Here is a 16,691-nt window from a genome sequence, read left to right as displayed (position 1 = left end):
CCCTAACCCTGACGAACTGTCCCATCTGTCACTGTCTTTCTTTAGTTCTGGTAATAGTATATGTCTTAAAATAGATTTTATATGTTATTAACATAGCCACTCTGGCCTTCACTTAATTATCATTTGCATGGTATATCTTTATCCATTTTTCTACTTTCAACCTATCTGTCTCTCTGTACTTAAAGCACATCTCTTGTAGGCAGCATATAATTGAGTCTTGTCTACTCCTTTTAGACAATTTCTAGCTTTTAACTGGAGTGTTTTGTCCATTAATGTTTAATATAATTATTGCTATACCTGAGTTTAGATTTACCATTTTATTATTTATTTTCCATTTGTTTCCTCTATTGTTCCCCTTCTTTACTGCCTTTTTTGTACTATTAGGCCATTTTTTAGCATTCCATTTTAATGTCTCTATTGACTTTTTAGCTACACATCTTTGCACTGTTGGTTTTTTGTTTGTTTTACTGGTTGGTCTAAGGATTGGAATGTACACTAACCTGATTAAAATCATAATCAGGATTTATACAAATGTACTATTATATTATACGCATCCCACTTGCATTTAAAAGGAAAATCCTAAAATCAGGAAAATACAGGTATAAGCACCATACTCTAGTTCACTATACATGTGATTACTCTTTTTTTTTTAAGATTTTATTTATTTATTTGACACAGAGAGACAATTAGAGAGGGAACACAAGCAGGGGGAGTGGGAGAGGGAGAAGCAGGCTTCCCGCGGAGCAGGGAGCTCGATGCGGGGCTTGATCCTAGGACCCTGGGATCATGACCCGAGCCAAAGGCAGACGTTTAACAACTGAGTCACCCAGGCACCCCTACATGTGATTACTCTAAAAAGTTTTGGGAAGCACCAAATGCAATTAGCTAAGTTGCACAGGAACAGACATTGCTTGGAGGTCTAAAACATAGTTATGCTTCATGTTGTAAGTATTAACACAGGAAAGAGAGGCAACAGTGATGGAGGAAAGCAAACTAGATGAACACCTAAAACTCTGCTAATAATTCACCACAGAATAAAAAGCTGGAAGGTCAGATGGTATAATGTCTCCAAACAGGATTTCGCCCAGAAACAATTTTTTCATTAATGAAAAACTGCAAATTTAGTAAAGCAGCAGTGCAAAAAAAAACCAAAACAGCATTCCCTGATAACTACTCTCAATACTGATGGTAGACTTGCAGCTTTTCTTCTACACCTTTTAAAAAATTACAAGTAATTGTAATCATAGTCTAATAACGTAATCTTTTCTCTATGTTTGGGCATGAGAATTTTAAAAATTATGTGAAATGAGGGGTGAAATTTTCAGAGAGAAAAAATTCCTTCATTAAGGATGGATTTCTTGGAATAAATTAATTAGAAGACAATTTATTGGACAAAAAGATCTCCCAATTCTAAGGATCTAATATATACTTCTAAACTGCTTTCTACAAGTGCTTTCATAAATTCCTACCATTAACATTTCTGTTTTATCACACTTGGGATATCATTTGCAAAATCTTTCATTTTTGAAAAGCTAAAAATAATTTCTCACCACACTGCTACTGATTTCTTTGATTTATCCCTTATCTCCCTAACTTACTTTCATGTGTTTCTCCACAAGGATTTTACCTACTGTACCAAGAGGAACCCTGAGATGCTCTTCTCAGGTTCCTATGGGGATTTGCTCTACGGATTTAACTTCTAGAGCTTCAGCTGACTGCCTTTCAGGTCAGTTACATGAACACTGAATCTGAAGATAAATAAACACACCTAAGATAGGTCTCTTAATGTTATTTTCTTAAAATGTCTTAATGTTATTTGCTTAAAACAATCTTAGAATTTTTAGAGTGATTCCAAATGGGACAATGAAGAGGATAATAATAATGGGATTTTTATGATTCCCACTATTATAATACAGACTCCTCTGCATAACTTTAACAGCATACTAACCTGGTCAGAAAGATTATCAGGATTTGTACTGAGGTACTATTATATGCATCACATTTGTGTTTAGAAACTCTAATATTTCTGGGCATTATAAAACCCTAAGTGTTCGCTTCAAAGCATGATGTCTGAAAGCACAGGTATACCTTGTTTGACTGTGCTATGCTTTATTGCACTTTTTACAAATGGAAGGTGTGTGGCAACCTGCATCATCGAGCAAGTCTATTGGCACCATTTTACCAACAGTATCTGCTCACTTCATGCCTCTGTACCATGTGTGACTTACTCTCACAGTATTTCAAACCTTTTCATATTGTTCTATTTATTCTGGTGATCTGTTACCAGTGATCTTTGATGTTACTATTGTAATGGTTTGGGGGCACAATGAACTGTACCCACATAAGAAGTGAAACTTAAGCAATAATGACTGGCCATTATCCCATCTCTCCACCTCTCCTCAAGCTTCCCGATTCCTTGAGACATAACAATATTGAAGTTAGGCCAATTAATAACCCTACAATGGCCTCTAAATCTTCAAGTGAAAGGAAGAGTCATGTGTCTCTGACTTTAAATCAAAAGCCAGAAATGATTAAGCTTAGTGAGGAAGGTGTGCTGAAAGTCAAGATGGGCTGAAAGCTAGGCCTCTGGTGCTAAACAGCCAAGCTGTGAACGCAAAGGAAAAGTTCTCGAAGGAAATTAAAAGTACTGCTCCAGTGAACGCACGAATGATCAGAAAGCAAAACAGCCTTACTGCTGATATGGAGAATGTTTCAGAGGTCTGGATAGAAGACCACACCAGCCACAACATTCCCTTAAGCCAAAGCCTAGTCCAGAGCCAGGCCCTAACTCTCTTCAATTCTGCGAAGGTTGAGGGAAGTGGGGAAGCTGCAGAAGGAAAGTTCGAAGCCAGCAGAGGTGGGTTCATGAGGTTTAAGGAAAGAGGCCGTCTCCATAACATCAAAGCGCAAGGTGAAGCAGCAGGTGCTGATGGAGAAGCTGCAGCCAGTTATCCAGAAGATCTAGCTCAGGTGGTTAATGAAGGGGAAGACACTAAACAATAGATTGTCAGTGTCAACAAAACTGCCTTCTACTGAAAGAAGATACCATCTAGGACTTAACATAGCTAGAGAGGAGAAGTCAATGCCTGGCTTCAAAGCTTCAAAAGACAGGCCAACTCTTGTTAGGGGCTAATGCAGCTGCTGACTAAGTAGAAGCCAGTGCTCATTCACCATTTCAAAAATCTTAGGGCCTTAAAAATCATGCTAACTCTACTCTGCCTATGCTCTATAAAGAGAACAACAAAGCCTGGATGACAGTACACCTGTTTACAACATGGTTCACAGACTATTTTAAGCCTACTGTTGACACTTACTGCTCAGAAAGAAAAAAAAAAGATTCCTTTCAAAATGTTACTGCTTGTTGACACTGCACCTGGTCACCCAAGAGCTCTGATGGAGACAGACAGTTGTCTTCCTGCCTGCTGACATGACCTCCTCCATTCTGCAGCAGATGGATCAAGAAGTAATTAAGTCTTATTATTTAAGAAATATCTATGTAAGGCTCTAGCTCCCATACACAGTGACTCCTCTGCTGGACCTAGGCAAAGTAAACTGAAAACCTTCCAGAAAGGATTCATCATTGTATATGGCACTAAGGACATTTGTGACTCTCAGGAAGAGGTCAAAGTATCAAGAACAGGAGTTTGGAACAAGTTGATTCCAACCCTCATGGATGACTTCGAGGAGCTCAAGACCTCAGTGGAGTAGGTAACTAGAGATGTGGTGGAAACAGCAGAACTAGAATGAGAAGTGGGGCCTGAAGATGGGACCGACCTGCTGCCATCTCATGACCAAACGTAAATGAATGAAGAGTTGCTTCTTAGGGATGAGCAAAGAAAGTGGTTTCTTGAGATGGGATCTACTCCTGGTGAACATGCTGTGAAGACCGTTGAAATGACAGCCAAGGAGTTAGAACGTGACATAAACTTAGTTGATGAAGCAGCTGCAGGGTGTGAGAGGACTGACTCCAATTTCGAAAGTTCTACTGTGGGTAAAATGCTATCAAGCAGCATCACGTGCTACAGAGAAATGGTTCGTGAAAGGAAGAGGCAATCGATGTGGCAAACTTCACTGCTGTCTTATTTTAAGAAATCGCCACAGCCACCCCAACCTTCACAACCACCACCCTGATAAGTGGGCGGCCATCAGCATCGAGGCAAGACCCTCCACCAGCAAAAAGATTAGGACTGGTTGAAAGCTCCCATGATGGTATTAGCATTTAGCAATAGTCTTTTCTAAGTAAGATATACATAAATATATATGTTTATGTATATACATACATACACGTGCGCCTGAGTGGCTCAGTCGGTTAAGTGTCTGACTCTTGATTTTGGCTCAGGTCATGATCTCAGGGTCATGAGATCGAGGCCCATGTTGGGCTCTGTGCTCCGCAGGGAGTCTACTGGAGATTCTCTCCCTCTCCTTCTGCCCCTCCCCCTGCTGGCCTGCATTCTCTCTCTAAAATAAATAAATAAATCTTGGGTTTTTTTTAAGATTTTATTTATTTATTTGACAGAGAGCAAGAGCAGGGACACAAGCAGGGGAAGTGAGAGAGGAAGAAGCAGCCTTCCCAATGAGCAGGGAGCCTGATGTGGGGCTTGATCCCAGGACCCTGGGACCAGGACCTGAGCCGACGCTTAACGACTGAGCCACCCAGGCGCCCGTAAATAAATCTTTAAAAAGAAAGGTATGTATTACTTTTTAAACATAATGCTATTGCACCCTTAACAGACTACAATATAGTGTAAACATAATTCTTATACGCACTGGGAAAACCAAAAATGCACTGACTTGCTTTACTGCGCTGTTCACTTGATTGCTGCAGTCCGGAACAGAGCCTGCTACATCTCCAAGGCAGCCTGCAGAGCAGCAAAATGTAACTCACCTGCACAAGCTTGTTTCACATGTGTGCAGTCTACCACGGTGGCTGCTGGTTAACATGTAGCTAGAGCCCCTGAAACACGGCGACTCGGACTGCAGCGCTGAAGTTTTAAATTTCATGGAAACATAAAGAGCCGCTATGGATGGCCCAAGTTTAAACCAGAAAGAGAGCCTCCCTTTTTAATGTCTTCCCCGTTTTTGGAATATAGACAGTATCGGCTAACCAAGTCAAACTCGCTCATTTTCTCACTGAAACTGGGTTCCTCCCACGGGGGCAACCAGGGTGGTGTCACCCAGCCGCTCCCTGACCAGGCTTCCCCGGGGGTCACACCGCGGGCGCCCCAGCACCGTCACTCGTGGCCTGTTACCTGTGAGTTTTGTTAGTGCCGTGTGACCACTCATTGGCAGTTTTACTGTGCAGATTTAACAGTGGTGAGTGGTCTTACTAAACATCTCTGTCCTGCTTTGTTGTTGTCGTTGTTGTTGTTAATCGCATTTCGTTAACTTTCCCCTGCTCCTTCAACCAACGGCAACCTTCTTCTCCCTCAGGCCCCAAACGTCCGTTATCTTGATTCCTATTCCCTGCCACTGCATGTCCAACCGATCTATCCGCAAAGCCTGTGGGCTCCCCTTTCAAAGCCTATCCAGAATCTGACCACTTCTCAACACAGGACTGCTACTGTCTACACTGAGCCACTCACATCTCTCGCCTCAACTATTCCAAAGCTTCCTGACACGTCTTCCCGTTTATCCTTTGCCCCTCTACACTCCAGCTTCCTCAGGCCAGAGTGAGCCCTTCAGTAAGGTCTTCTCATTCTTCAGTTGAGAAACCTGCGATGGTTTTCCATTCTCAGTCGGAACAAAGTCCAAAGTCTTTTGAACCTTCAAGGATCTATGGACCACGTCAGCTGATCAGATGGTCTCTCTAACCCCGTCGGCCCTCTCTCCCATTGCTCTGCTCTTGCTGTCGTCCTCCCAGCTTTTTCTTCAAAGTGCAAAGTACGTTCCCATCCCAGACTGTGCAGCACTTGCCTGTTCCCTTTACCTTTAACATTTTTATCCCAGATATTCTCACGGTTGGTTGGGTCTTCCTTTCTTTCAGGGCTCAACTCCAAGGGCACATCAGAAGCCTTCCCTAAACACCTCATTTAAAACAAAATCCTGTACCTCTTTATCCCTTCCCTGCTTCATCTTTCCTCACTGTGCTCATCCCCACCTGACGTTGCACGCTTCACTGTCAATTTCCTCCACTTAGAAATTAAGTGCCATGACAGCAGGGACTTTATGTGTCGCTGTGTTCCAGCCCTCAGAACGGTGCCTGACACATAGCAGGTGCTCAATAAATATGTGTTTAGGGTGGGGTGTAGGGAAGTGAGATCACAGTCCTGATCAGGCAGCAGGAACCCACCTGCTCTTGCCTGAGGCCTTAGGCTCTTTCCCTAAGAGCCCACCAGTGAGCTTGCTAAAACACAAATCTGTCTCCACCACTCCTGTCAATGGCTCACCATGGTCCCTAGACTCAATTTTGGATATGCTCTAATCGTACTGAACTTTTCTCAGTTCCTAAAACCAAATGTGCTCCCTTTCTTCTTCTACCCTTCACACGCAGTGTCCTATGTATTTCCAATAAGCCCACATCTCTATCCTTCCAGTGCCCCATCCCTGCCTCGCCTTTCAAGCTCTCAAGTCAAACCATGCTTTCTCTAGGAAACCTCCTTCACCACTGCCCCCACCTCCACCCCTGCAACAGTGGGGACCCTTTTATACGTGGCACTTAGGCTGCTCTGTTGGAACTGCCTTGTCTCCTTATAGGCCATACACAATCACGGTTAAGACCATGGGTCTGAACCCTAGCTCCAGTGTTTATGGGGTGAATGGCCTTGGGCAAATTACTTCCCAACCCTTGGCTCAGTTTTCTCAATGGAAAAACTACTGCTGACCCTCACAGAATGGCTGTGAAGAATTATGCTAGTACTAAGTGCTCAATAATTGCTGGCTATAAATCTATCCACCCCATTAGTCTATGAAGTGCCAGACGGCTAGCACAATGTTTGCTCATTCTGTATCTCAGGGCCTGGCCCAGAGCCTGGCATATGGTAGGTGCTCAATAAATATTTGCTGAATCAATATATGAATAAGTGATTTATAGAAGACCAACTGGCCACTTCATCAATCTATATGAATCTTCTCTCCACTCTCATGGAATGGGGCGGGGGCAGTAAGGGGAGGAAGTGAACCTTTGTTTCCTGTGGGTTATTTTGCTCACTTATCCTTTTGAATCTGACTTCATTTCACCTTAATATCCATCATAAAAGAAGCTTATTAGGAGGAGGGGGCCAATCTGACTGGAAATTTTCAAGCTCTTGAAGAAACTGTGCTTTCAGGAAAAGAGCAGTTGTGATGAAGTCAAGCACTCTTCTGATCCCACCACAAGGCTGGCCCATGTTCAATCACTATTTTTCAAGAAAGGATTATTAGTCTTGTCTCCTTAAGGCAGAGAAGCAATTCTTTTAGATAGCTGACATTTGTCTCCTCGCTCTCTCACTGAGAATAAACCGGGTATGGGTTCTGCCCTCAGGAAGCTCCAGACGACAGGAGTTAAACAGAATACTATAAGAATAAATCATTAGCATAGGAGCTGCAATAAAAAGGTACAGAGAATAATATCCCATAACAAGTCCGGATGGCAAGAGATTTCCCTGAGAAAGGGGTGTGACAGAGCAGTGGGGGTGAATGAGGGGAGGGTGGCAGCAGTGGGGTGAGCTGGGGGACTCAGCAGGTCCTGCACAAAAGTCTCTGAGCTCAGTGAACGTGAATGAACACAGAGAGGCTGCGGCTCAAAGATGAAGCTGGAAAGATACTGCAGGGGGGGCCAGACATTGCTGGGCCAAGGAAGTCACAGGGAGGGCTTTGACTATTACCCTAAGAGAAGTGGAAAACTTTCAGGGATGGATTTTAAAAAGGAAATATCTGAATTTTCATTTTTTATCACAGATCACTCTGTTGGGAGACTGGCTGGGAGGGGGTCAAGATTGGAAGCAGAGATGGAGAAGAGCATCATGGTCCTGGTGAGGGACAAGGTTCCCTTCCCTAGAGGTAGGGCAGTGCCTCCGAGGAAAAGACAGAAGATCTGGCAACTATTTAGGGGGAAGAAAGTCAAGGGTGATTTCTAAATTGCTGGCCTAACAGGCTGTGGTGTGAGCCATGAAGGTACAGAGTCTTAACCAGCAGTTGGACACACTGGGCTCAAGGTCAGAAGGCAGGCCTAGACCAAACACAGAGCACCCCGAAGCATTACGTGTGACCAAGGGGACAAGGGAGGAGGAAGTTCCTTCTCCTGTTAACGTTTCCAAGTTGATACATAACCTGCTAGGAAAAAAATATACCCCAACCTCCTAATTCTGCTACGGTAATAGGAGCGCGTAAAAGGTGGTGCTATTCAAGAACCAATGAGCGGCTTCTCCAAAATACTTAATTCTGTTGTTTTAAAATATTATACGAAAATGTAAAGGGCTAAGACTGGCCAAGACATCCTTAAAGAACAAGAAGAGGACATGTGACGCCCTCCCCCAACCCCTGTCCTCCAGGAAATCAAAACTTATCATAGAACGATATTAATTACAACAGTATTACAGGGACTCAGGGTTCCACCAACAGATGCTAGACTCAGTGTAACCACACACACATGAAGACTTTATATTTGAGTTGGAATGACATAGCAATGGGGACAGAAGGAAAGATTTAGGCTACCTTTATGGGGAAAAAATATGAAATTGTACCTGACCATCTCCTACTATACACCAAAACCAATTCTGGATAGATTAAGGACCTAAACGCCACAAAACTTTTTAGAAGAAAATACAGGCAAATAATGACCTTTGGGTATGATGTACAAGATATAAAAAAGCACAAACTAGGGCGCCTGGGTGGCTCAGTTGGTTAAGCGGCTGCCTTCGGCTCAGGTCATGACCCTGGAGTCCCAGGATCGAGTCCCGCATCAGGCTCCCTGCTCAGTGGGGAGTCTGCTTCTCCCTCTGGCCCTCCCCCCTCTCATGCTCTCTCTCTCTCAAATAAATAAAAATCTTTTAAAAAAACAAAAAGCACAAGCCGTTAAGGCGAAAGAAAAATAAAATTCACCTACGTTAAAATGCAGGCTTCTGCCCAACAGCATACAAACATGACCTCAGAAATGTGAAAAAGCTAAAAACTGAGAGAAAACTGGTGCCACGTAGATCTAACAAAGAAGAATATGTGAACAATTCCTACAAATCAATAAGAAAAGGACCAGCAAAGCAGCCCAGTCGTGCAATGTTTTGTTACTCAAATGTCATTCCTGGGGAAAAAAAAGAGAGAGAGGCCAGCAAATCACACAGACGAAGAGCAAACCATCTGGTGACAGATTCCTGACAAAGGTGAGAGAACAGGCACTATCCCACCTGATCAGTAAGGACAGAGCCATCCTAACCTTTAGAGGACAATCTGTCAAAAAGCTATAAAAAAAAAAAAAAAAAAATATATATATATATATATATATATGTAACATGCCTTTGATTTGGCAGTTACGCTTCAGGAATTATACAAGAGATAAACTCTCACATATGTTAAGAAAAATGATTCAAAGACATTCTCTGTAATATAGTTTCTAGGAGCAGAAAAATGAAAAATAAAAATGTCCAACAATGCAGGATAAGTTTAAAGAAATTACATCCATGCAACGGAATCTGAACGTGTCAGTACAGTGACAAGAAACTCTCACCCAGCTAAACTGCTCCGTGAAAAAATCAAGATGCAGAAGAGACTATTAACGAAAAAGGAGCAGGCTAGAAGGTGGAGGATGGAAAATTATGTACACCTATGTACACAGATTATCTCTGCAGTGACACAAAAGAAACCAGGAAGAGGGACTGCCTCTGGGAAAGGGACTAAGGGACGGGCACTAAAGGCATTTTCCCCTCGTTGAACAGTCCAGAATACCTTTCATTTGGTTTTTAACCACATATATGTACATACTACATTCTCAACAAATAAAATCTCCTGCCATTCTCAAAAAAAAAAAAGAAAGAAAAAAAACAGAATGATTTAAACAAATAATAGTATGCCCATACTAATAAATATTATATTTAGCAGCTAAAAAGAACAGAGTAAATCTACATTAATATAAAACAGGCACAGGGTTTTTTTGGGGTAATGAAAATGTTCTAAAATAACTTGTGGTGATGGATGGCCAACTCTATAAATACACTAAAAGCCACTGAACTGTATGCACATTTTAAATGGGTGAATTGTAAGGCACAGGAATTCTACCTCAATAAAAGCTATTAAAAAATATCTACACACACACACACATATATACACGCGTGCACACCCCCACAGCCACACAGAGGGGAGGGTGAGTGAGAAACAGGGTTCAGTAAACTAAGGCCCACAGGCCAAATTTGGTCCACCAGTGGTTTTTATAAAGTTTTATCGGCACACAGACACACTCCTTCATTTCCAAATTGTCTATGGCTGCTTTCATGCTACAAAAGCAGAGTTGAGTAATTATGACAGAGACACTGGGGTTTGCAAAGCCTAAAATATTTACTGTCTGGCCTTTTACAGAAAAAGTTTGCCAACCCCTGATATTAAAAAACAAAGACAAAAACAAAAACAAAAAAACTTAAGTTCTATAGTTGAGTGAAAAACAACTGTAGGAAAATATGGTCAATATGATATCATGTATGTTCTAAAACTACACACAACACAATATGACATATTTTCTATGAGTACAAGTAATAGTGTCAGGAAATGATCCCAAACTCCTACCTATGGTTACTTCTGAGAGGGGACAGGCAGAAAGGACTGGGAGTTGGACAAAGGGGTCTTTAGCTTTATTTGTAATTTATCTGAAAATTGTTTTATTTAAGGAGACAATATTACCTGAGTAATTGCACTTTTTTTTTTTTTTTTTAGTTAATTTTTTAAAAGCAAGGCTGGTGGCAGCAGAAAGTAACAGGACTAGGTTGGATTAAAACTGCAAACTCTGATCTTGGTAAGCACTGCCAGAATTTTAAGTGTTCTTTTTTTTTTTTTTTTTAAAGATTTTATTTATTTATTTGACAGAGAGTGAGATAGTGAAAGCAGGAACACAAGCAGGGGGAGTGGGAGAAGGAGAAGCAGGCTTTCCACTGAGCAGGGAGCCCGATGCGGGGCTCGATCCCAGGACCCTGGGATCATGACCTGAGCCGAAGGCAGACGCCTAACGAATGAGCCACCCAGGCGCCCCAAGTGTTCTGATCCTACACCCCACCTTTCAGTTTTTTCCAATCTTTCTCCAGTTCCCCTTCCATTTTCCCTTCATTAACTTTGGAAGTGAGCTTTCCAAGGTTTAAGGTGAAATGAGGTAGGAGCAAGAGGAACAGGAGGGCTGGAGAGCGGCTACAAAGGAGGCATGGGACAGGGAATGGCTGGGCCCTGTCCACAGTCCACTGTTCCGGGGATCCAGTTCCTATTACAGGGCCCCTGGGATGTGTGAAGACTCAGTCTCAGGCTTAGCAGTGCCCTGCAATTAGTTTCTGCTCATAGCCTTCATATTCCTAGCTTCGCATGATTCACACAGCCCTCACCAGAGCCCTGGGGTTTCTAGAGTTTTCTGTACTTCAAGGCGGTTTACACGTTTGACTAGTCTTGTAACACAGTACACCTTAAAAATGAAACTAACTGTCAAAGAGCAATTCAGGCTTCAAAAGGGCACGTGTAGAACTTGAGTCCCAACTATGCTGCTCACGCCATCATTACAAAGATCAAATGGGTACAAATGATAAAATACATATAGTCCATCTCTGGAAAAGAAAGTAAGTAGAAATTCAACTGGGAAAAAAGTAAACTAGTTTAGGGCAATTATGAGTTATTGTTAATTATGGAAATTAACTATGGGAATGGGCAGTTTTTCGAAGCAAAAGCATAAAATGTCCAAGGTGGTTTCCAATTGTGTGTATGTATACAGAATGAGACCTCAGGTAACCTGTCTTCAGAAACTATGTACAATTCTGGAAAAGGCAAGAGCTCTAAAACAGCAATAAAAGAAATCATCCAAAAGTTTTTTTAAAAGAGGTAAATTCAAAAGACAGGCTACTATTAAGGCCATGATATTTAAAGGGACCTGTGCTAGGTCTCTGTTTGCACGAGCAATTACCAAAGGGGAAACTTGTGTAACCCTCTAATTTTGGGTCCCAAAGCCACTTCTGCTTCTGAAACAAAAGCAACTGGACAACATGAAGGGTTGCTGGGAAAACCTGGCTGCATTTAAACTACAGTGACAGGGGGAAAAAAAGCACATTCACCAGACTGCTCTTTTAAACAATCTGATTTTGAACAAAACTCAGCATAATTCCAACAAATCTTCACGAAGGAGAGAATAAGAAGTTGGGTGTTAACCAACGAGAAGCATTAAATGTTTCATATACATGGGCACATATATTTTAAACTAAATAGAATTTAAGTTTCCCCTTGGCAAAAAAAGGTTTGCTTCCGGTAAACTCACCTCCATGTTCTAGAAATACTCGAACACATCTTTCCTTCCCTCTTGCTGCAGAGAAATGAAGCAGGGTCCAGCCATTAGCATCCCGGCCATTGGGAGAATAGCCTTGTTCTAGCATCTTCCGTACTGTGTGAACATCCCCAGCGGCCACTGCAGCCTGAATCTGCAATTCTTCCTGGAGTTCAGGGTTCCTTCGACAATGGTGGTGTAACATCCTAGCTGAGTCCGCTTTTTACAAAGGATTCATTAGGTCACAGGGAACAGCCTTTGAGGGGAAGCAGAATACATGAAATTTAGAATACGTGGCTCCTCATGGTGTGTCTGTTAAATAGTACAGAATTTTCCACTGTTAAATCATGTAAATCTTAATAATGACAGTTCACCCTACTACAACTAGTTAACATGACCTGTTATGACCAAATTTCCCTAAGATTATAAAAGATTTCAAACAAAAAGCCAGGCATAAAGCTCTAAATTGCTGAAATAGATCAGTTCTTTTGTAGTCTTTTGAAAACTCAAAGCAAAGATCCCATGAACATAGCAGCGTTATTCCAGGTATAATGGAAGATGATGCTGGGCAGCTAGAAAATGGGAGACAGCAGAGGAAGAATTGGATGAGTTTGAGTTCCCTAATGCACACAGTTATAATCCATTTCAAGGATTCTATCACAGATTAGTGAGTGAATATGGAGTATCAAGTGGACAATTCATAGACTATGAAGACTACAGACCTTTAACTATGAGTAGTTAAAGAAAAAAAAGTAAAAAACTTTAGGTGAGTCCCCGAAAAGTATTTCAACAGTATTTTATTTTTAGCCCCAAAGGGTGAAAGGTTTGGGGAGGGAGGGAAAGGGGAAGTGGGTGGGGTGAATTAAAGTAAAATGCAAAGACAACATGTATTTTCCTTTTATTTCTTTTTCTCTTTCTGTCCTCCCTACTTTGTTATTAACCACCCCCCTTTTTCTGCCACATCTTTTCCACTTTTCTAATTCGTTTTCCAGAAGTTTGACTCTATAAGCATACAGAGTACCAAGATCACACAAAATATTTAAACACTGTTAAGAACTGAAACAACCTGTTGATTCACCACATGAAAAAAATCATTTTAAAGCAAAAGGAGTATATTGAATTTCTGCACTCTCTAATAAGTCACAAAAGAGGTGTGGACTCAGACTCAATATAAAATGAGATCTCCCTCCTGTGAAGAAGAAAAGTCCAAATTGAATTGGTGAAAAGTGGCATCTTACACATGTGTATGCAAAAACTTTTGCAATGTATTTTTAAGCTTTACAGAAGCTTACAGAAGCTTAAACTAACATGCTTCTAAGAAGCCATTCCATCTGGGTTAATTTTAAGGAATAGATTAGACTCATCTCCTAATTAGTAGGCTTCCATTTCTAAAAATAAAAAATTATGTGATAAAGTCCTTTAAAGACATTTTGGTCTCCTATGTAGGTTAGACATCTTGGGATAATCTTGTTACCAATAATAATTTATCTTGTAAAACTTCTCGTTATAGATTGTACAAAGGTAAACTTAAGCCTGAACTAGGTCAAATCGTCCTATCTTAGAGTAAAATCAAATATCTCATGTTGTTTTGTACATTGAAAATGGTTATTTTAAACTCTTACATATTACTATTAAGTAACATAATTTAAATTGAGAAATTTCCTGACTGTTTGTTTTCTTAATAAACATGATTTCCCCCTTATCTCTTCACTTGACTACTTTTTCAATCAACACTATAAAATCAAGTCTCTGGTCTTAGAAATTTTAAAACTGAGAATCCTTTTGGATAGGTTTTTGCTTATTTTTAGATTATAAGAGAAAATGTTGAAGACCATTAGAAGAAATTAATAATTATTACTACGTGCTCAAAACAATCAGCTTCAGATTTTTTTTTTTAAATGAGACGATTATCTTGGCACTTAAATGAGGTCTACTATGCAGGATCCAATCAATATCAAAGCCAACTTGGATTTTCTTTTAGCAACAGTTGTGTTTAGTATTTATTAGCTGATTTGAAGGAAGAGAACTGCACAGACGACCAATGACCCTCAGTCACTTACCTTATGGAAGAATGTCCCTTTTCCTGATATGTGGATTGCCTAATAACCATTGTGCACATACAGCATCATGAGGAGGAGGCTCAGAGTGTGTCCAGCTTGCAGCGTGAATGAGCTTTAACCTAAAAACAAATACCAATTATGGGAAGATTCCTAGCAATAATAAAGAATCAGAGCTGCTGCACAGTCTACCTTTTGACAAGTTTAAATTTTAGCACTTTATGATAAACTTAACAGAGTAGAGAAAGAACTCAGATCAATTCTTAGAGAAAATCATCATAGTACCTACGCTAATCTCCACCCTGGTATAGAATACGGTTTATTTTCAGGAATTTTTTTTTCCCCTAAAAGGACAGTTTTTTGAAAAAGAATAAAGATAATAAAAAAAAAATCACACATTTGGAATTTGGATACAAACACAGGTTCCTTTTATTTTTTGGTCTATTCACAACAGAGCAGACTTGCTTCATCTGAATTACTTTTTAACTGACACTGTAGGCGCTTGCTCTTTCTAAACAGGACAAAAATGAAAGCGTGTGTCTATTCAATACAGTAGGTGGCCAGGGCCAAAATGGAATCTATGACAACTAAAAGGAGATTATGTCTTTAAATGCTGGTACTTCATATGCCCAAAAAGCATTATGTTAACCATTTTGAAATTGTTATTCCTTTATGCATACATCAAACTAGCTAAAAGATTAACAACATTTCTTGCCTGCTTCCCCACGTGAATTTTGAAAAAATTCTCTCTACAACTATAAGAAAAAGGGTCTTTCTCTATGTAAATTAAATTCTAGGTCTGTGAATTCCACTAAGGTTAAAAGCACATGCTAAGTGACTTCCACACACTACACTAGAATCACTCTAGGAATTACTCACTGGGAAAACGGCCACCCCTTCCCCCTGGGGTGGGTGTGCTAAGCCCTGTGTCACTTAAACAGGAAGGTTGGGCCACCTGGCAACCTGACACGCTTTCGGGAAGAGTGGCAGTCACAGGTGCTTCTGGGTGCACACCAGAATTTCCAACCCATCCAAATCAGGAGAGTCCACTTGGACCCTTTCCTTTTTCCATACCTTTTTTTCCCTTGTCAAACTTCTTCAAGGAAGGCCAAGGAGTTGGCCAAGATGCACTTGGAAATAATATCTGACTTAAAACTGCCTATTGTTTCTAAAAAAAAAAAATGAATGAGACATGATCAGAACAACTCCTACAAGGCAAGCTACAAAAAATGCAGAACTATCCTTACAAAAATGCCCAATTCTGAGAGTGGGGCAAGGAAAGAAATATGCAAGATGAGCCTGGAGTATCTCACTGTGCCAAAAAGGAAGTGCTCAAAGAAAAATGCAGTGATGGGGGTATGTCAGAAGAACACAGGAGCCAATGACTAGAGCTCTCAGTAGCCAAGATGGAACAATTTGAACAAGATAATTCAAGTACTACTGGATTCTAACCCAAAGTATAGAATACCTATATGCCCATGTTGCTATCACTGGTTGAATAAATGAATAAAGGAGGGGAGGAGAAACAAAATCTCCTGTGCATAATTCCAAAGAGTTGTGTAGATTCTCCCTCCTCAAGGCGGTAGAGCATAACTCACCTCTCCTTTAGAATGGGCCATGCATAGCGACTTCCTTCCAATGAGGATAGCACGGAGAGGGAGGGAAAGAGCAACTTTATGGTGAGAAACCTGCAAAACACTGTCTCAGCCCAGTGATCACAGTTAACAGCAGCAGTGCCAAGTCATGTTATTAGTATGATATGATGAGAATGGCAATTTACCCTGGTGATCTTTCTCTCCAAAGCCCATAACCTCAGTCTTATCATAAGAAAAAATACCAAATTCCAAATGAGGGGCATTCTACAAAATACCTGACCAGTACTCCTCAAAATGTCAAGGCCATCAAAAACAAGGAAGTCTGAGAAACTGTCACGGCCAAAAAGAGCTTAAGGAGACAAGATGACTAAATGTAATGTGGTGTCCTAGATGAGATCCTGGAACAGAAAAAAGGTATTAGGTAAAAGCTAAGGAAATCTGAATATGATTTGGATTTTAATTAATTATAATGCTCACTGTTGGTTCATTAACTGTGACAAATGCATCTATTAATAGAAGATGTTACCAGAAACTGGGTGTGGACTATGTGGACATTTTGTACTATCTGTGCACATTTTTCTATAAATCCAAAACTATACTAAAATAAAAAATCTGTTTAAAAAAGGCAAA

General features: G+C 40.7%; 1 protein-coding gene across 2 annotated transcripts in view; it reads right to left on the bottom strand.

Annotated features, from left to right (window-relative positions):
• ASB7 (ankyrin repeat and SOCS box containing 7) overlaps nt 1-16,691 on the bottom strand; it is a 48,899-nt gene that overhangs the window by 26,343 nt on the left and 5,865 nt on the right. Inside the window, exons 3-5 of one of the 2 annotated variants that reach the window (XM_032391273.1) lie at nt 15,541-15,634; nt 14,470-14,588; nt 12,404-12,665 (exon numbers count right to left, since the gene is read on the bottom strand). In XM_032391273.1, coding sequence (XP_032247164.1) covers nt 12,404-12,614 — 211 coding nt within the window. In that variant the 5' untranslated portion in view covers nt 12,615-12,665; nt 14,470-14,588; nt 15,541-15,634. The remainder of the gene's footprint in view (nt 1-12,403; nt 12,666-14,469; nt 14,589-15,540; nt 15,635-16,691) is intronic. The other variant, XM_032391272.1, reaches the window with a different exon arrangement.

Source organism: Phoca vitulina, unplaced genomic scaffold, assembly GCF_004348235.1.
Source record: "Phoca vitulina isolate PV1807 unplaced genomic scaffold, GSC_HSeal_1.0 scaffold61, whole genome shotgun sequence".
In the NCBI taxonomy this organism is placed as follows: domain Eukaryota; kingdom Metazoa; phylum Chordata; class Mammalia; order Carnivora; family Phocidae; genus Phoca; species Phoca vitulina.
Note: the sequence above shows the minus strand (reverse complement) of the source record. Positions and strands in the feature narration are given on the sequence as shown.